Source organism: Limanda limanda, chromosome 19 (genome assembly GCF_963576545.1).
Source record: "Limanda limanda chromosome 19, fLimLim1.1, whole genome shotgun sequence".
In the NCBI taxonomy this organism is placed as follows: Eukaryota; Metazoa; Chordata; class Actinopteri; order Pleuronectiformes; family Pleuronectidae; genus Limanda; species Limanda limanda.
This window is the reverse complement of record NC_083654.1, coordinates 4,071,206-4,092,631: the sequence shown is the minus strand read 5'-3', so window position 1 is coordinate 4,092,631 and position 21,426 is coordinate 4,071,206. Positions and strand designations below refer to the sequence as shown.

Genomic DNA, 21,426 nt, shown 5'->3' with positions numbered 1-21,426 from the left:
TTGTTTTCCTCTGACACTAGCAACCTTTTTCTTTTAGTGAAATGTCTCAACAGCTATTGGGTTTAAATAGTGGGTATTACCTTGGTTTCCCCAGTGGTAGCTTCAACCCAGAGCATCATCCAGGGCTGTTATGAAGGGCAAATGTCACAGTGAATGTTACAGAATGTAATATTATGGTTTCTTTAATATGTTTAATAATGTTTGGTCCAAAGCAATTGTTGCTGCAGCAATTTTACAAAAATTATGTTTGATTGCGCCACATGTCCAAACTCAAATTCTGCAAATGTTTTCACCTAAAAGCCACCAGTATGGCCAATTTTTAATTGGACTGGATTAGAATTTTCTACTGAGACTCCCTATTTGTCATCAAGTGCCAATATAAGGCCCAACCTTCAGTTTATCCGATACTAATATGATAGAGTAACTCAGCTGTACTTTTAAATATTAAATTTTACATCATTTTATACATCACAACTTTAACATTGTCATTGTGTGATCGTAGCAGGAAGCTGAAGTTAGTATCTAGCTCTGTTGCTGCTGTGCTACAAAGACTCTAAAGCTGTTTTCAGACATGCACTCTGGAAACTGTCATGCCCAATTTACCAGTCTCTGCATTTCATATATGAACAACGCAACAGGAGATTGTCTGGGTCAGACGCATTCATAACAACAGGAATATGACCAAAATAGGAGGCAGGACATGACATATAAATTCTGCTGAAATTATATGTTTTTTATTTGCAGCACAGTGTCTGCCCTTTTCACAAAAAGCTCTCAAAGGTCATTGTATTTCCAAATTGAAATCGTTGTCTCAGTCTTTTATGTTTACTGCTCCTCCTTTTCATCTGGATAATTGTATTATTTTTGATCTTTCATCGTGCTCACTCACTCATGGTGAGGGCTAACGTTGACATTTTCCTGATATTTTACTAGCGAGTGGCAGGAAAAGTTCTGCAAAACATCCAGTGCAATTGACTCAGAAATTTGCATTCTCACGTGCGGCCCAAATATATAATATATAATGTACCAAATGTAGTCATGTACACAGTAAAAAACAGAGTGTCAATTCAACTCTTAGAGAGTTGAAATTAACTCCGTTTCAGATAACATGTGGTCCCACTCAAATGACACTGGCCATAGAGTTAAAGTGACTCTATGGCCAGTGTCAACTTTTCAGAGTTAATTTTACTCAATTTAGTGTAAAAATTAACAATGAAATGTGTAAAAATATGTAACACTGAGGTTTATTCACACTGTTCAGAGTAATACGATTACACTTTATAGAGCCACTTTTACTCATAATAGAGTTTTAAAATGACACTCTAATGTGTAAAAATATTAAATTTTTATTTCCATAGTGTTATTTATATATATATATATATATATATATGTGTGTGTGTGTGTGTGATCTAACCTATCAAATGGAAAAAACACATTTAGACAAGATGACAGTATACAGTGTGCTTTATTGCTCAACAGATAAAGCAATATGGAACAACAAAGAGAGCTGTGTCATTCCCTCCATATGACATTTGCATGTCAAAAGGCCTTGGATAATGCAGGCTGTCAGCATGAAAGACCACAGAATTGTTTTTTGTCCTGGTTACCTCATATGCATGGTTATGTTCTTTAAAAGTGACTGTAAAGATAGGCAAAGTGAGCAGCAACAATTTGTCATGCATTAGCAGCACTGACTCAATCTGGTAAAAGACAGGCATTTCAGATTCAACTTTGCCACAAATAACCAGATGTGGGCGGTAAACAAAACCATTGTGTTTAGCCCAATTCACTTTCATAACTTGAACACTGGAAGGCACTTGCACTGCCTTGACAATTTCAGAACCTCCTTTTACCATTTCCAAAGACACCATTTTCCCAGGACCAATGTCTAACCGACTAAAAGTTGTGTAAGATCGCCAAAGATATGCCATATGATGCTGGTGTTTTTTGGCCAGCGTTTTGGTGATATTTTTGAATGACTTGAGCTGTTTCTTGAAAAAATTGTGCTTGCCTTCATACCGCATGCACCAACTATGAAGTACAGGTCCTATTTTCTGGATAATGCGAGGATAATGGATAAGAAAATGGTGCTTTGGTAAAAGGTTTTTCTGGGGATACAACATCTTGAACAGTTTGTGGTGTTCCACAATCAAATGTTTTAAATATACACACAGACCTTGAGATAACATGGGAGAAAATACAATGTTCATTATTTGTAGTAATAAAAGAAGAAGGCCCCAATGTTGGTCAGTAGAGGTTACCAAATCTCCAAAGAGGAGTGGTGCATTCCTCAACAAGCACCATGACTGAATTGCATTCAGTCCCAGATCATTAGACTCCCCACCTAAATTCACAGATACAGGCCTATTGTTTCTTTCCATGAATCCATAATCAAAACTTTGTATTCTCGAATTCAGCTCCCCCTGTGTTACATGTTGTTCTTTAAAATACAAAAACAAGAGCTTCAATTCGTACTGGGCCACCCCTTCCAAAATGTCATGCATCACATCAACTGAGAAGTTCTCAGTTGTGTGAAAATATGACAATGAATTCAATGAACATTACCTTTTCACACCAAAAATATAAGGAAGAGATGGATTATCAGCCATTTCTTGACAGTGAGCAGTGTAGGTGTCTTTTGTGCGCAACACTATTTTGGAAGAATCTTCAGAGAATTCTGTTTGAAAGTTCTCTTTTTCAGTTAAACAAAATCTGCAACAGTACCTTGCACTGAAGGACTCGACCAGACCAAACAAGCTATGTAAGCCTAAATTATCACCAGTAACCTGTACCACACTGCCACGAACACGACCACCATATAGTGGAATCTCAATACCATCATTCTCTAAAACTTTAATATCTCGAACAACAGGAGCAAGAATTTCACTAAAACTGTACCGTTTAAGATCTTGTGCATGAAATAAGGCACACAGGTGTATGTTGGCCAAGAGAGAATTCCATTTTGGAGAGAAGTTCCTTAAGGTAAAATATATTGCACCCAATTTATGAATACCTCGCTTGGAACCGAGGGGATTTGCTACCTCAAAGTCATCATAGAACATTTGGATCTGCACAGTGTGCTTTTCAGTTGAAAACAGAGGGTGAGTCTTAAAAAAAGATCCATCATGAATATCTCTGAGTCTTGAGTCATCAGTGTCTGAGCTTTTCAACATTTCTGCAACATACTGACTTTTAAATATTGACTCCAATGTAGATAAAATGGGAACATACATGAATTTATCTTGAACGACTGTCTGATCATATGTTCCAGTCTTTTTATTTCTCCTTGTGTCAAATCTTGAGCCAATTACACATTCAATGGGATCCACTGTTTCCCACTTGCCTGATAAAAATTTTGATCGTTTGTATTCTGAATTAAGAACTGTGAAAGGATTCTCTAACTCCTCAAAACATGCTTCAACTTTCTTGCACATTTCAGTTTCTCTTTCATCACCAAATACATGCTTAATGACAGTTTCTTTGGCATGCTGCTGGATATCTTGAACAATCTCTTCCATGGACATCACAACAGAGTTCACTACACTTTGGCTTACACCTGCTGCCTTTAAATCAGAAATTACTGCTGCACAACTATTTACAAGGTGGGCTGAAGTTAAGGTGGACTGTCCCTCCAAATGTTCAGACGACACATCAACATCAGTCGCATTACACTCAACACTTTGGTGTGGTGAAAAATCACTTTCTTCTACAGAATCAAATGAACCACTTACATGGCACTTGTTCAGATGCTTTCTAAAGCCTGAAAAGCTACCAAAAGAACATGAACATCCAACTTGGCCACATTTAAGATGAAGAGTCCGGCCAGTGCAGAGACCATGAATTACCTTAAGGTGCTTTATAAGGCTGTTTGGCCTCCCATGGTCACTTTTGCAAAGAAAACACTTCATTAGTTGACACTAACGCACCATTCTTGCCCGCAGCTCTGCAACTCTGGGAGTTTCCTTTGTTTCCCCAACATCAATGTTGTAAATGGTTGTTTGGAGAAAAGTGAAAAAGTTGGCCAAGGAAGAGCTGTAAGAGGTACCAAAGACGTAATGGGCCTTAAAGAGTTCGTCTAGGGCTCCCACTGAACCTGTTGCCTTACATGGAAGCGCATACTTGTCAATCACAATAAAGAAGGTGTGAATGCTGCTTCTTGCAGGACCCTGAGCGAGGAGGTAGGGCTGGCTGCTTTGGCTGATGTTATCCAGGTGCTGCTGTACACTGGTTCCAGCCTACAACCAAACAAACATTGAACAGCAATACTTAGTGACCAACCACTCACCACAGATCACTGTGCATGAAACTGAGGTGATGAAAACTATATTTTAACAACTGTTCAGCATACTTTTATGAATCTGATGAGGTGTTCCACAGCCTGACATGCCGACACCTTCCCCGGCCTCTTCCTTCCCTGTGCAGATGGTGGTAGGAGATGGAGGAGCAGCAATATAGCAGACATGTCACTGTCCCAGCCTACATACCAACAGACATTAGCATTAAGATAAGACAAGATAAGATTTACTTGTCAGATACATCTTTATACATAGCACAATGCACAGTGAAATGTCTTATTGTGCCTATTTCCAGAAATAATCAAACAAAAAGACACAGTGTAATATATAAGAATGTAAGATATGTAAAATATGAAATATTTACGCCACATGTACATTTAATTGGCATAATTACAAAAAAATAGCAATTAAAACCAGTCCCAGTCATACCATTCTCAATTTCAGCAGTTGACTCAGCATTGCGCGTTAAATCCAAGACCTCTCTGGTCGGTACCAGTCCATGGCTTTCTGTTTTCACTTTTGTTTTCAGATTAGTGGCCCACTTTTCCAGGAATTTGTTGGCTGTGGCCTCCCCAAACAGCAGTCTGAAATCTTGTTCTATCTGTAATGCAAAAATACAGTGCAAAGAAAGGAGTGATGAGACACACTGCATGTGTGATGCCCACATTTCTGGACTGTTTCTGGGGAAACTTAATTTTGCCGCTTTCTCATTTTGAACAACTGGAGATGTCTTACCAGTCCAGGTGTGTCTAGAAATCTCGGGAAGACTGAGAACACATCCCCTGCTCTCTTCTCATTGCTGACCATTGACTGACGATAAATGAAGGTAGCTTTCATCTTGTCACGGATGGTGTCTTCATCAGCAAAGTGTCTCAAAACGGCAATAGCTGCTTCCACATCCTCATCAGATAACGCTTTGTCAGCAGTGAAGGGTCTGGGTTGAACACGGCTTGGCCCACCAACTTCAAAGACAAAACACAAGTTCATTGACTCCTGCCTACACAATTCAGCAATATCATATGTAACTAGGGCTGTCACAATTATGAATTTTTAGTTGACGAATAACTGCCATACAAATAATTGCCATACAAATAATTGTGTTTAACTGTTTTAGTCTTTTTCTGCTTGTCAGTCTTTTGCAGCATTTCTTTAAATACTGGATTTTTCAACCGTATTTAACGGCTGTATTTCTTTAGCTACACCACGTTAAACTGTCTGTTAACGTGCACCATCTATATTTAGACACTCATCTGACTGAATGACATGATGTCATTTAAAGAGGGCCAATCAAACCTTAGATGGTGGGAAACAACATGGAAATAGTGATGAAGGGATGAAAATCTGACATTTCTTTTAGTTTCATCCTGTGTATTTTGTAACGATGAATGAAACAATTATGACAACTATGCATAATAATTGCGATCATTCAAGTTATTGATAACTGTGACAAGCCTGTATTTAATTGAACTTACTTTTGGGAGATTTGCTCACAGACACACCTCTTTCCTCTGCACTTTTTCGTTGGATTGTTTTCAACCGCCATGCAAGGTATCCGGACCCACTCTCTGGGTCGTAGTAATGTTCCTACATGTAATTAAAATACACACAGACTGACTATACTGTCAACAAAGGGCAATTATGTATTTAACGCAGTGAGGACCTTTTTACTTACATATCCATGCTGTGAATATGGGTCCTCCAGATATGGAAATAGAGCAACTATCCCCTGCGCATACAACACTTTGACACTTTTGGGGGGGGATGTCCTAACGTATGAAATCAATGATTACAGTCACTCAACTGGGCACAATTAACAACAATACAAATACTAAAAATGTTTCTATAGCCTACATGTCTGATTCTTACCCATGTGTTTGTGTCATCTCAGCAGTGAGAATGTTAATCATCTGTCTTCTGGTGCCATCTTTCAGTGATTTTATTTTTGCATACTCTTGCATGATTTTTTCACCACCAGGCTTTGTTGTAAGGATTTTTTCAATCAACTTGAATGGAAACAAAATATGTAGTCAGACATTTTGAAACCAAATGTACAACTGGAAAATGATAACATAAAAACATTCCCCATCAAATGGAACAATATCCAGATTAGACTTAACAATGCCCACTACTCACCGCTTTCGCCCCACAGTTAATGTGGCATGGCTTTTTAGGCTGACTTCCTTCGACAGCAGCTGCTTCTTCAGGAGGGTCACACATTGTGACGTTCAGAATGATAGTATCGTCAGATGCTGCTGAGCATGATGATGATGTTGATGATAGAGAGGCATCTGTGTATAAAGAATATGAACAAAACAGACGTATATTAAATGGAGCTGTTATTACTCATGTCCCAACCCTAAAGTTTAATATGAACACATATGTGAATGGTCAGTGATTACCTAGTTCTTCTTTGCTCAACATGACTTTGAAGGTTCCAGGTGACTCATTCACTATTTCTTCAAAGACTTCTCCATCAACTTCTGTGTCGGATTTGTCAAACACCTTCAAGTCTGGTTGCATGCCTTCCGGTATGTTAAATTTTAGGCACACTGAAGTAAATGAAAAGAAAAAGGATATGATATCAATTGTAACAAACTGGAAAGACAATTTCCTTATGATGAGAATCAAAACATCAACTAAGTAGAGGGAGTGTCATGTCCTCACAAAATGCTGTTGAGATGAAACTTAAGTCAATAGGTCATACCCATCCATTTTATGGCACAGCAGAAACAATTAGCAACTCAAGTAGTTTAGAAAGAATGTTTTTAAGATGAATTAGGTGTATCAACCAAGAAAAAAGTTGTGATTTTATTTTATCCTGATGTACTCACTAACCTTCTTTCATGAAAGAGTCGAATGTTAGGTCAGACAGCCTAACATACTTCTGCTCCCCATCAAACAATACACGCAGCAGCATATCCTATTAAAATAAACAAAGGGAAAAAATGACAACCGAGAAAAAGCTGTTAAACAGTTACCTTTAATGATAAAATTTAAATTAATGTATAGGACTATATTGTTCCATAACCATAACCTACTTACCAGCTATTGGTCCACTTTGATTGCAATTACTGTGAACAACAAGACAAAGATAATATAGTTAAATTGAGATTAACAAATCCATAATGCTATCAGTTAACTAAATTGGTTTCTCACATAATTTTGAGAGAATATAGTTGGGGATCCTAAGTCAAATGGATCATTCTGGTGCACTCTGACAGCAAAATTGAATAGTCTATGACAGACAAAATAGTTGATTTTAAGTACATTGGGTAGTAGAACAGAAGGACGTAAAATGTTTATAGCTTAGTGTGAGTATAAGAGGACCTCTTAATCATATTTAACTGGGAAATGAAATGCTCAAAATTGTCCAGTTCCGCTCATGAGATTAAAAATAAATTCATTTTAACTCATTCCGAATAGTTTCTGAACTGTCCATGCTGTGTGGACGGAGCCTTGGCCGGGCATCTCCCTCTCTTCCTCTGGCTCTTGCTCTGCTTCTCTCCCCCCCCCCCCCTCAGAGAGCCCGGTGGTCTCCTCTGCGCGCAGCCTTCCTCACGTGAGGAAGGCGTAGCATGCTTCAAGCTAATTAGCGATTAGCATGCTAATAAACCATGGGTAAAACGCTACATAACACAAGCACCGTGCATTAATACATAGTTAACATGTTTGCTACATACTGAAGGTGCATCTTATGAGCACATGTCGAACTTATTTACTGTTAGTTAGCAGTACGCTGTTGCTCTGCGTGGTAGTATTCTTCAAGCTAATTCGCGATTAGCATGCTAATAAACAGTGAGGTAAAACCATGGGTCAAACGCTACATAACACAAGCATCGTGCATTAATACATAGTTAACATGTTAGCTACATACTGAAGGTGCATCTTATGAGCACATGTCGAACTTATTTACTGTTAGTTAGCAGTAGGCTGTTGCATACTCGACCGTGTCATCTAATAGAGGGCTATATGTTCACAACACGTCCTCAATCAACATCTATGAAAGTATAAAACTGTGTTTAGTTGAAAAACAATCCTTAAACGATGTTGCGAAAACGGGAATGTTAACGTTACTTACCTGACCGCCTCACCTCTTCAGACTGACTCCACTCCAGCAGTGACGTCACGTAGACTGGCGCGTAATCATCACTCTGTAGAGTTACATTTTTCACTGCATGTCTCCAGAATTTTACACTGACTTTTAACTCTACACTCAGAGTGGATTTACTCTGCATATAGTTGTAAATACTCCATCTAGGTTAAAAAAGGTTGACTCTGACATTTTGACACTCGGTTTTTTACTGTGTAGAAAAGGAATTCAGTGCATGTCTGAAAGCAGCTAAATAGTGGCTCGCATAGCTGTAGACTTTAGTTTTTAGTTTTTAGATTAAATATTAATTAATTTATCCTGGTTAAAATTAACTTTAAAAGTTAATGTAGGGTTTTTGCCAATTTCTGCTCCAACAAAGTTTCTCTAATAGAAGCTGAAGTGTTTTCAAAGTCACGATAGACTTAAGGCAAGATAGCCACACTTGTTTTTCCTGGACAAATACCACAGATAAATATGACACTGTGGCAAGCAATGTGGATTATACTGTTCCACAGTTCACACAAGCTCTCAACAGCTTGGCCTCCTCACCCCAGGCTACTCCAGTCTACGTGGGTGGGCCTCTATGGGGTTGACTCCCACCACTGGAGCTGAAAAGGTCCTGTTATCATTTCATCCCACCATCCTGTGTTAGTCTGCTACAAAGAGTAATCTCTGTCTAAAAACTCCAGTGTGCACTTTGTTTGGAGATGGGTTAGGTTTGCACGTCTGATTAGATTATGGGAGCGTCATCCTTGGTGGTGAGAGATACCACCTGGGGCATGATGGGAAGGGTCAGGATGGGTTTTGGAGCTGCGAGTGGTCTCCAGCGTAGCAAGCCGTTCACCATTGTCAACTCTCAGCTCCCTGTCTGGGCATATTGGCCGCCTCTGGAGATTGTGAAAGAAAAACAAATTTTCTCAGATGAGACATGGGGGGCTGAATCTTTTCAAACACAAATGAACGCAGTGAACTTTAAAGAGCAAGCCTGAAGTAGGAAGATAAATGATTATTTATCATAGGAGAAGGGGTTAAAGTTAATGAGGGAGGAAATCAACGAATCATGACATATTTTATATCAAATTTCCCAGTTTCTATTGTTGCCAAGTTCCATAAAAGTACCATATGTGCAAAAATCCAAGATTGAGATATAACATAAGGAAATAAAATTGTTTTTATTCAAGAATGATTTAAGCAGTTTGATACTAATTTCAGTCTTTACAGCTGAAGAATGAAGGAAGTGGTGCAAGTCTTGTCTCATAAAGGTTTTACTGGAGTGGGTGGCAATGTTCCATTCATCATCAAGTCGTTAGCAAGAGGATCCCAGGAAATCACAGACTTCTATTTGGAGGATCTGTGGATATTCTGAGCTGCTTAACTATGGTGATGTTTATTTGTTGTCCTAAAATGCAAAGGGCTTGTCTGTGCCAACTATGTATTCACCTCTGGCTTTTGAGGCATTTCTCTGAGCCACTAAATGAGTTAAGTACGTGTTTATTGCGGAAACTTCTATCAGTCAAAGGTGAAAATTCATGGTATTTACATTAAAAGTATAAAAATCCACAAGCAAGAAAAATGTATTTAATTCAGGGAATGCATGCATTCCCTCTTTACTCACATGGACTGATTGAGAGTTATAACATGATTCATTCATCTGTAAATGTTAGTAGTCAGACTCTGGGGTTGAGAGTTTATTCTTGACCTTTGAAACAACAGCAGAGCAGCAATGTCTGGAATAGAGCCCGACCATTATTGATATTTAGGGGGAGAAACCCCACCCCGCAATAACCAATCTATCATCCAATATATATATATAAAAATATATATGTGAAAAATTCTGCAATGATTCCTAAGATGCTGTTATAAAACCCTTGAATTATATATAAAAAAATTGAATTTTTTGTTTAATTAACTAAACAAATATTTACAAAGCACAAATACAACCACATACATTGAACTCCAATTAATGATTTTTTTTATGTAAGATGTAGACATAAATACAAATCTTTTCTCGAATGTTTATTCTGTAAATTAAAAGCTTTCATATAGCATTTATTGGCAAATGTAAACGCTGTTAATAATATGTTTGTGAAAGGTTCGTATTGGCTGATTTTATTGGCTAATCGATAAATTGTTTGGGCCCTTATTTGAATCTGGCCTTCATCTGGACTGCCTTGGATGTTGCAGTAATATTGATAGAGACTGTGTCAATCATAAACATGGCTTTTTTTTAGAAAAGGATTTCTTCTGGTGGACAAAAAGACATCTAAAACATTTTTGAGAAATTGAGAAATGTTTGATGTCTGCTTTATAAATAATGGAGCTATAGACTAATGCAAATACGCTGCCTCTTCAAAATGCTCCTCTGGATTGACATGTGTGTATGCCCACACATTCTCTGAACATGTTGCATGCACCAGCTTGTCTCTACTGTCAATTTCCCCCTGGCAAGAACATGCATAGTCTCCAGTAAATCACTTGTGCATGTGAATGGCAGTCAAATCCCAAACAAAAATAGTTATAACATAACAAATACAAGCCATGGATATGATAAAAAAATTAGGTTTGATATGATAACAGCTGGCATAGAGCTAGAAGGTTGTAGGTTGGAACTAGTCAGGGCCTTTTTGTGTGCAGTTTGCATTTTCTCCACATGTATGTGGGACTTTCCTTTGGTTGCTACAGACTGAAACATGCCGGTTAGATTAACTGAAGACTCTCACTTTAAGAGAAAGAAATGTCTCCCTGCAAAAACTGTAAAAATAGAAACCAGATTGACATTTTTATTTACCATATTCTATTTTGAGATCGACTGGACAAAAAAAGAATACACATTAAAAGAAAGGCTCCCTATAAAGACCGTCTTGGTGATGAATCGATCAACAAAGTCAAGAAGGCCATAATTTTCCTTTCCTGACGCATGCTGTGTAAATCCGTCAGTAGCTGAATTTATTTTTTCCAAAACAAACAGAACAGAAAGGTTCTTGGATAAATCCGAATGGTCTCACCGCTTTATTTGAACAAATTAGTGACTAACCTGTAATTTACAGACAACATCACAGGCAATGAAAAGAAGTCTGGGTCTGTGTTTTCATGACAAATAAGGGCTGGACAGCAAGTTCTGTTGAGTCACTCCCAGACTGAAAATAATGAACTGTACTTTTGAAGAGAGAGTCTCAGACCACGGAGGGTGTAGACTCTAAACAAAAAGAGACACTGTGTGAAGGCACAACACAATTTTGGGAAAGAACGGTATCATACCTCAACATCTGCCCAGACCAAACTCCAGCCGGCTTTCATTTTGGTTCAGAGGGAGATGGGCGGGGTTTCACTCTTTCCTTATCCCACTGGCTTCCTGACAGCACACAGAAAACACTGGCCCTCTGAAAGGTCATACTGTTTGTCACCCTTGGGCCCCAGCGAGTAGCTCTCCTCTCATAAATATTAATGGGAACTGTGCAAATGGGGCCACTGGCTGTTAACAAGCGGTATGGAGGATGGGAGAGATGCTTGTTCCCCTTTAACACTGCAAGAAGCTCCTCTCCACTGCTGGGCCAAGGGAAAACAAAGAGGCCAAACTGGAAAAGTCAGACCCCCGACAGGCCCCTGCCTCTCTGACATATGGATCTTCTTAGCCCAAAGCGAATGGAGCTCGGATACCTCATGGCTTTGAATGTCTGGTGCTCACTTTGGCTTCAAGAGTGAAATCAGCAATAGCATTGGATTTCAATGCCAAACACATCAGCTCTCCACTTGAATAACCAATGACTGTACACTCAAATGATTAATGACCCACCAAGCACTCCAAACCTTTAATGCACCCAGCTGGGCGAATACTGTAGAGTGGACCATGTTAAACAGCTGGCCTCAGACGGCTTATATAACAACATAACATAATAATACGAGCCCCTCAGACTATACCATCTTTCCCCATCATGAGGTCCATACCATATTACTCACGAAACCCCTCCAGCCAAAAACAAAAAAATAGCCTTAGCACATCTGGTGGTCTGCTGATTAAACCAGAGCCAACGATATTCAAGCAGCAGCTAGTTCAGGCAAAAAAGGCAAAAAAATAAGTTCTGTTTTAGTCCAAAACAACCAAACTGGGGATAAGAAATTGGGAAAACCACGTACGGGTGTTTGCTTGATTTGGAATTATTTGGATTTGAAAAAATCCCAGTATTAAGACAGCTTTCCTCCCTGTGAAATATGCTCTCTGTGAAACAATAACAAAAAAGAATCCTGCTGCTGATAGAAAAAATGAGGTGCGATTGAAAGACATGGTAAATCTGGAAAAAGCTAGCCCACTATTGTCGAGCTATTTCATAGGTCAGGGTTGGTTTTCATATTATTAAACAAACTGGACTTGCAGGTCTGTTCACGCACACCAGAGCTTGTTTGACTTGATGAAAGTCTGAAAGCTCAAGTTTAAGCTCACACTGTACGTTTCCCCTCTAGATTGGTCTAGCTATTGTCAAGGAAGAATTAAAAATTTATTTGCTTTCACAATGCACATAATGGTTTCACTTTGACTGTAATTCAAATGTCTGTTTAGCAAGAAAAAAGGTGTTGACATAAGACAAGATAAGAAAAGATTAGATATTCCTTTATTAGCCCTGCAGTGGGGAAATTTGCAACACTACAGCTGCAAGAAGGCAGTCAAGACAAACATTAGTAAAGTAATAAGTAGCACTTATAATATAAGGTGGAAAAATATATAAAAGCTATTTGGAGTAATATATTAGCCCAAGGCCCCAAGGCAAACCCAGAACCTGCTGCAGGAAATACATATCCTGTCTGGCCTGTGAACAACTCGGTACGCCCCAGGAAGAGCTGCAAAGCGTGGGCGATGTCTGGGACACGCTGCTGAGCTGTCGACCTCCACAACCTGCAGTTGGCCTGAACATGGTCCATAGAAATTTCTAGCATGGCAGAAATTAATTATTGATACTTGCTCCTGCATGTAAACTGCTTGACAAACGATGGACAACAAAGCTGAAATTCAAATTCAAATTCAAATTCAGCAATTGGGCCGAAACTCTGTCTCATATTGTACAGTGTATGTCCATGTAAAGTGGCACACTAAAAGATTTCAGTGCTGGTTCATTTGGTGACACCTGTAGTTACTGGTGGTAACATCAGAGATGATTGAATACAACAGGTATCATGCTTCTGGGGCAGAAAAACAAACTATAGCTGTTTTAATAACGTTCACAGGATACTGATGAAAGCCAGAAAACGAATCAGTCTACTCATAAAACATCAAGTCTGAAAATGTATTATTTTAAGAATACTGAATATACCTACTGTGTGCTGGGATCAGGCCTCATTTTCTTCTCAACTGGATTTCCCAAACTCACACACTGGAAATAAAGAAACGCAAAGACATGCAATGTTTCCTTATGAGAGGCAGTGGGTCCATGCTGAGGGGAGGTAGATGGATGAGCCACAAGGCAGCAGCTTCACCGAAGGGGACTGACATCTGATCTGCTCAGGTGGAGAAACACAGGCCGGCTTCTGTTTCCATCTAAACCTCTGTGGGTTCTGAACCTGCCTGGAGGAAAATGTGAATCTCATATTGGCCCTCCTGTTTCAGATAATCGTCAGATTCACCCCTGGTTAGCTGCAGTTGCTTGTCAGAAAATGATCAACTTCACAGGTTTCAGGAACCTTAGCCCAAATACTTTATCAATGACACTCACAGGAGATTCATGCAGTCTGTCACAGCCAGAAATGTAGCTGTAAATTTAAAGAGAGGAAAAGAAAAACTCCAGCTGGTGTCAATCATAAGGTAAACAGTGAATTATGTAATCAACTGGGCTTTCAGAAACACATAACTGTGACATTTTCATAATCACAAAACCTGTTTGTCAGCACTCTAGGGCCAGAAATACACTAAATACACTATTAAGTTCCCAACAATGTTTGCTCTCCATCATAAATTACTTCCAGTCTAAACCCTATGGCTGAACCCTAATGCTGACTCCTGCTATGAATAGAGAAACCAATGTGAAAGTAACTTTAAGTATAACAGTACTAATGGCCACCATTTTTTTTTAAAGATATTCTATTGGCATTTTTCGACTTTATTTTATTGATTGGACAGTGGACAAGAAGCATAAAATGAGAGAAATCGGGAGAAGACACGGAACAACGGGCCAGGTTGGATTAAAACTGTGTAAACTGCTGGAGGGCTTAAAAAGATAGTTCACTGAAGGATGAAAATTCCCTCATTATCTACTTATCACTATGCTGATGACGGGTTGGGTTAAGAGTCCATAAAACACTTTAGGAGTCTCAGGGGTAAACAGTGTTGAAGCCAAGTCAAATACAAATTAAGTAACTGGTGACTCCTTCTTCAAACTTAAAAAAAACAACAGAAAACAAACACGAAGAGCTTCCATACTGCTCCTGTGGTGTAATAGATAGATAGCTGTACTTTTTTGATCAGAATTTGGGAAATTATTGTGTGAAATTTAAATTTTAATTCACCTCGAAACAGTGTAATTTTTTACATTTTAAAAATGAGTCACCAGTTACTTCAATTGTATTTGACTTGGCTGCAACGCTGTTTACCCCTGAGGTAAACAGCTACCCCTGAGGTAAACAGCTTACCCTAGTGTTCAAAATCAATTAGGTATCGCAGCCAACTTGACTGATCATCTTTTTGTCTGAACCTGGCCCACCCTTCAGGTCCCGATGGTCCACACTCTGATCCAGGGCCCTGGTTGAGCTCAGTCCACTCATCTCATTCAGATCTTCAACATCTCTCCATACCCCCTTTCGACAGAATGACATCAATCACCAAATAGTCTCACATGTCTTTTCATTTGGTTCATTTTTCAGCTGAAGTCTCTGCTGGTTGAACTGCTCTATCCCTTTAGTGAAACACGTGAGAACAGTTGTATGGAAGACTATACACTACTGTGTTGATGTAATTTCATAGAGACTGTGTAGAAATAACATAAGGCAATAATATAGTTTACTACATTAAATAATGCTGCTTGGTTCCCCCTTATAATTTAATCCTCATCAACACAGTTTCATTGCAACTAATTTGGTACTGTAGTGTCACTAGGATTTGAATGCTCATGTATAATGTGAATGACAATGTGTTGTTTTGTCTACATTTTGTATGGGGAATCATTTCTTTCTGTTCATTGGTCCAAGATGTTTGAGTATCATGATATTGTCATGTTGAGTGGGTCTTTAAACTAAGACACTTCAAATAACTGTTTGCACGTGTTCAACCAACCTCTGGGCCTGTGTCAGGAAATGAGGTGATGTCATGGCTGCGCTGTCATCATTACACGTGTTTTGATAGCTGAAAGACTTAAAGTTTTCCTTCAGCCCAGTTTCCTTTATGAAGCTCTCACCAATTCGGGCTTCACTGAGATCTCTAATTAATTTATTTGTCACGTGAGTTTCAAACATCTCTGAATGACTCCTCCCTCCTCGCATCCTTTAAGTGAGGGACATGAGGGAGAAACGACACTAAAGGAAGAGAGGATGAGATACACCATGATTCTCAACTTTGATGTAGAGCCAACATCATTTCAGAGATTGTAGGACTTACTTCCTGCAAGGTCAACAGTAAGATGAGACAAAGTAATATGATCAAAGTAGTGACTGGTTCTGCAGTAAAATTGAACATGTAAGCTGCCTCACAGATGGACTGAAGTTCCCTGATCTCAATGCAACATGACTACAGGCCTTTTTCTCAAAAACACGGAAAACCCAATACAGAAACTAACAGTTGTTGCTGATGCTGTCACACTGATGTCTTTCTTCCACTTAGGTTTGTCTGGTGTTCAATATGAGGACCTTATGTCTGCTCTGACTGTTTAAATATGACTCACACATGTGTCAGAATCTATATTTAGGAATGCTGCTCATTCACAAACTGGTCGTATCACAAAAAAAGTTAGAAGTGAGTTCTTAAGGAGTCCTCATTCACAGTAACATGAGTGCCGACGCAGTGTGGATATACAAACCAACCATTGATGGCCATATCTATAGCCACATAACTGTGTCCTCTAACCAGGAGGTCGGCGGTTCGATCCCAGTCTTCCCCATCTGCAGACGTTTACTTTGCCTCACCACACATGGATTCAATTCAAGTTAATGTATAATCACATAGGGTTAGGGTTAGGTCACATCAGTATCACTTGTTATTTTCCAAGTGTTGCATCTGCATGGGGGGAATGGGGTTTCTTTGTATGAAGTTTTAGTTGCTGTCAATTTTTTTTCTTCCTATCATTTCCAAATGGTCTGATCAACTAGCTTAGATGTCTCCCCTTCGTCTCCAGCCTTAGGTCAGCTGTTTGAGTTAATATCATGTTTTGTTAAGGTTAGGGTTAAGGGTCCTCATGATGAAAGGACAGATTCAAATATGAAAATATTCAACATATTCAAAGAAAAATAAAAACATAAAATATGAACCCATTGGTCAGTAAAGACAACTATCTATTAATATTAGAGCTGATTTAACATAACCATTGAGTATTTCAAAATTATACAGGTACAAGAAATACATACACTTGCGGACAGATGTAGCGTCCCACCAGAGACAATACCAAGTCACTCAAGGTATAGGGGGCTAAAAGTTGGCTGGAATATCAAACAACACCATAACACACAGCCCCTAGCCTAGTGCAAAGCCCAACTTGCTTCCCCTGCTTCTGTTTCTTCTCCCTCCCCCGAAACATCGTCTTTTCCAGCCTGGCTGTCGCAACACATTGCTCTGACTTTGCGGGTAATCCGTCCCAGTGACAGAAATTGAGAACAGTTTATAGAAAAAACTAATTTTTCTCCACGATTGTCTCATTGGCTGTTGTAGGTCACAAAGAGGAAGCAGTATTAAAATAAGACCGTTTCAGGAGCTTGAGGCATATTGCTTATACCTCCTGCGCGCTAGCATTGGGCCTCATTTTCTCCTCAACTGGATCTCTCGAAGTCGCACACTGCAAATCAAGACTCGCAAAGAGAAACCACATTTCACAGCAGTGTTGATGTTTCCTTATGAAAGGCAGTGGGTCCATGCTGAGCAGGGGAGGTTGATGGATGAGCCACAAGGCCGTGGCTTCACTCTGACTCGCCGTAAGCAACATGGACTGACATCTGATCTGCTCAGGTGGAGAAAGACAGGCCTGCTTCTGTTTCCATCTAAACCACTGCAGGTTCTGAACCTGCCTGGAGGAAACAAGGCATGTAAAATCAAATCAAATCAAAGTTTATTGTCACATGCACCAATGACAGTGTCATCGGAGCAGTGAAATTCTTATGACATGACAGGCTACATCTACGCAGTAGACAGGCTTTTTACAAAATTTTAAAAAATGACATACCATATAACATATAACAAATAACTTACAACCTATCTCATCTTGACCCTTAAAATCCCTACAGATGGTGTTGAGCATAAGGTAAAAAGTGAATTATGTAATCAACTCCGCTTTCAGAAACACTGTGTCGTAATAACTGTGACATTTTCAAATGCAAAAATTTGTCAGCACTACATTAATTCAGTTCCTGAAAACCTTCACATTTGCTCATCTACCTTGTCTGGACATTTAAACAAAGTATCACAATCAGACTGTCACTGTATTAAGTCAGTGAAACCTAGAAAAATCGTTTTTAGCAAACCAACACCAAGTAAATCTGACATTACTTTCTCCAGAATAAAAATTAACAATGACCCTAATGTAAACAATTTAAGGGATGTTGAGCTTAAGACAATCGCATTAAAGGACCCGATTGACATTTTGGGAATCATAAAAAATTGAATATTTCTTGTGTTCACCAAGAAATAGTTTGAGCTTTTAACTTCAACTGATGCCACATTTTAGAAGATAGGACAACTTTAGGCCAAGCTAGGCTGGCTCTCATTGTGTCCTGCTTCCAGTCTACACTAAGATAATCTAGGTCAAGCTCCCTACTTTACAGACATGAAAAGTATTTTCTAACATTTCAACCTATTCATTCAAACATCCTGACACAAACTATACTGAAATATACATAATGAAATATGTGGAGCTATGTGTACTCAGCTACAAAGTACACCACAATTCCAAAAGGTCATTGTTAGAAGCGAGGTTAGCTAAAAGGTTTAAGTCAATTAACAAATACTGGTTTAAATACGAATTTGATCAAATTTGTACTTGTTTCAAGTCATGCCCTACTCAAGATAAACAGACTGGTACATTCACTGTGTTGGCGACCGCTCAGACTGCTTTACAGTACAAGTTGTATTCACTCTAGCCTCCGTTGCTACTGGGTGGAAGTAAACATTCGTCGGCCGCATTTGGAGGAGCCTTTAAATTGGGAGAGTCTTGTTGCGCCTTACAATGCAGCCTCCAGAGGATGCAAGGCCTCGGAATTGAGACACAGTAACTTTTAGGACCTTTTCTGGGATGACATGTCCTTAATTCTTATGTACACTGTATGCTTTTTTCTCCTTTATAGACATTGTTCTTGTTTTATAACATCATCAGTCCCAGGTGGATGTTAGACTAAGTGGTCGTGTCAACTGCCTGAAGAATCAGGTCAGAGGGTTGCATACACTGCAACCCTCTGTGTCGGCGCCGACACAGTGAGTCACTCAGATTAGCTGAGTCATAATCTCTGTCTCACGTGATTGACCTGATTATTACAGCTGCACAAACTCATGCACATCATCTCTGTCATTCTCAGCTGTATCGTAACCTGCTGCTGCTCATGGTCAAGAATTTAAATAAGACCTTGGAGGAGAAGGATTTGACTGGTGTTTAAAGAAGATGCCAGACAGTGCTCCATCAGAGTGAGAATGCCTAGGATGTTACACTGACTCTGTACAATGACCTCCTCCATGATTCTGACATGATACATACTATCAAAATCATTTCTTCAGAAGTCAGGAGACTTTATAAAGTTTGCAAAAAAAAAATATATAAAAGATTAAATGGGTCATAAGTACCCAGTGTGGACTGTACCGTTATAATAAAATTCTAACTTTTATTTTGTAATCAGGACAATTTCGTAACACAATGTTTAATGTGTCTTTTATATAATGATGAATAATTGGTTAATCTAAATAAATCGTAGATCGTGTCACTAAGCTAATTGGTTGTCAAAAGATAATGCATTAAGGTCTATATAAGCTTTAGGTTGTGTTTCTCGTCCTATAGGATGCAGATATATCTTGGAATATGCTAGGGAGTCGATCTTGAGTGAAGATTTTTTTCAGTTTTAACTTCCAAATCCTAGACTTTCAGGTCTTTTCAGAGCCAAGTCTCACTGCTATTAGGTCTAGTTAAATTTTTTTGCATTGGCCTCATTATTTTCTGGATTATGTTTCATGTCACTCTTGCTATAATTACCCACTCATTTAATTTGCTTTGCGTCTTTAAAAAGTGTAAAGAATATAATGGCGGCCTCTTTCATCTCCAGCCATCCCTTCCTCCCTCCTCCACTCTCCCCCTGCCCCCACCTCCACCTCAACCTCCGCACATTCATCCTCTTTTTCGCCTTTCTCAGATTGATCAAATATTTGCTCTTCTTGGGCCCCGGCCTGTTTATTTTCTGGAGTGTGTTTTCAGCAGCGGTCTGGCCTGTGCGGTGGTTCAACAGGGCCATCTCAGACGTCCCACTGTTTGGCTTAACGGCTGGGGGACGGAGGCAGGGACCGGGTGCGGGGCTCTGAGTGTGCCGGCGAAGTTGGCTGCTCTTCCTTCGTAGGGAAAACTGGGCCTGCGAGTCTCACACACTGCAGCCATTCACTCTCCCAGCACACACAGGATAGAGTATGGATTGTTTGGAGTCCAGTGGCAATGCCAGGAATGCTGAGCCCCAGTTCCTCTCTGGGAAAAAATGGTATTTGGTTCTCTCTCCCTCTTCCCCTCCCACCTTTGAAAGGTTGCAGCAGTCTGATGAGAGGGATCACTAGGTGCATTAGCCGACCTGTTTCCTCTTTCCTGCAGATTCCAGCCGGGCCAGTCGGAGAGGGCCTCCCAGCCAGAGGAATCCTGAGGAGAGAAACTGCCTTCCACATCGGTATTTCCTGACCCAGTCCCCCATCCCCAGTGGCTCATTCACAAAAGAAAAAACAGAAAGATATATTGGGATTCACGTCCATCTTTAACTCAGGGCTGGTAATAAACATCCATTTAGAGATTAAAACCATTGGCTGCAATGATGCCCATGTGCTGATAGGGTTATTTCCATGATTTCTATTTTTAATAAGATTTTAAATTGTACTATTTCATCTTCAAGAAATACAGTCTAACATTTTTATTTTATTATTGGCTGTTAAATGTATGCACCTTATGTGATGATCAGTCATGAGTGAACATTATCATTTTTCTTTGCGTCGGTGAACACAGGACAGGGTGATCCTTTACGGCTTAAACACCTTTGGCATATGCAAAAGCATGATCATAAAGGCGTGAGGAGCTCGCCAACCCTGCAGGCCGTATTCATCTGATCTTAGCCGGCGCTGTGGGTGACTGTGTGTCCACCTAACAACTCAAGGCTACTGCAAAATGTGAATGTAATAGGAGCAGAAGGGGTCAACAAGGATATGAAACACACTCCAAAAGTCATCAGAGGAGGGAATGTAAATGTGCAGGTGTTGAATAGCAGAAATATAGGTCAGTACTTTTTTTTCAAGCACCCTGGAGACACATGTGGGATATAAGAGAAAACAGGTGGAAAAGGGGTTTCCCTTCAGTTGAGTGACTGTTTTTAATCTCCCAGAAGAATTATTATCCCCTCGAGCTCAGTAAACAACAACAGTCCAGTTTCGGCAAGTTACTGAACAGAACGGAACATTTACTCAAACTTTGATAAATTCAGGCATCAAGGGGCCAAGTGGAGAAGTCAGAGTGAAAACCGGTGCAGTATGCAAAATCCTACTTGGTCTGTCAGATTCATTTTATGGCAAATACAGTCTCTAGAAAAGGTGATAATCTCCCGGACAACTTTGTAAACACTCTCAAGAAAACACGTATTTAACAGTCGAGCACTTCAGCAGTTGCTCCTGGGCTGTTGTCGGCCTTGTGTGAA

General features: G+C 39.5%; 1 protein-coding gene across 1 annotated transcript; it reads right to left on the bottom strand.

The window, feature by feature from the left end:
- Positions 1 to 1,446: 1,446 nt before the first annotated feature.
- Positions 1,447 to 7,371, bottom strand: LOC133026265 (uncharacterized). Its single transcript, XM_061093138.1, has 11 exons — positions 7,338 to 7,371; positions 7,131 to 7,215; positions 6,695 to 6,844; positions 6,429 to 6,583; positions 6,162 to 6,298; positions 5,968 to 6,061; positions 5,768 to 5,879; positions 5,031 to 5,257; positions 4,725 to 4,896; positions 4,349 to 4,476; positions 1,447 to 4,235 (listed from the first exon to the last, which is right to left on the bottom strand). The coding sequence occupies exons 2-11, from the start codon at positions 7,210 to 7,212 to the stop codon at positions 3,918 to 3,920; spliced, it is 1,575 nt and encodes a 524-aa protein (XP_060949121.1). The 5' UTR covers positions 7,213 to 7,215; positions 7,338 to 7,371; the 3' UTR covers positions 1,447 to 3,917.
- Positions 7,372 to 21,426: the final 14,055 nt, after the last annotated feature.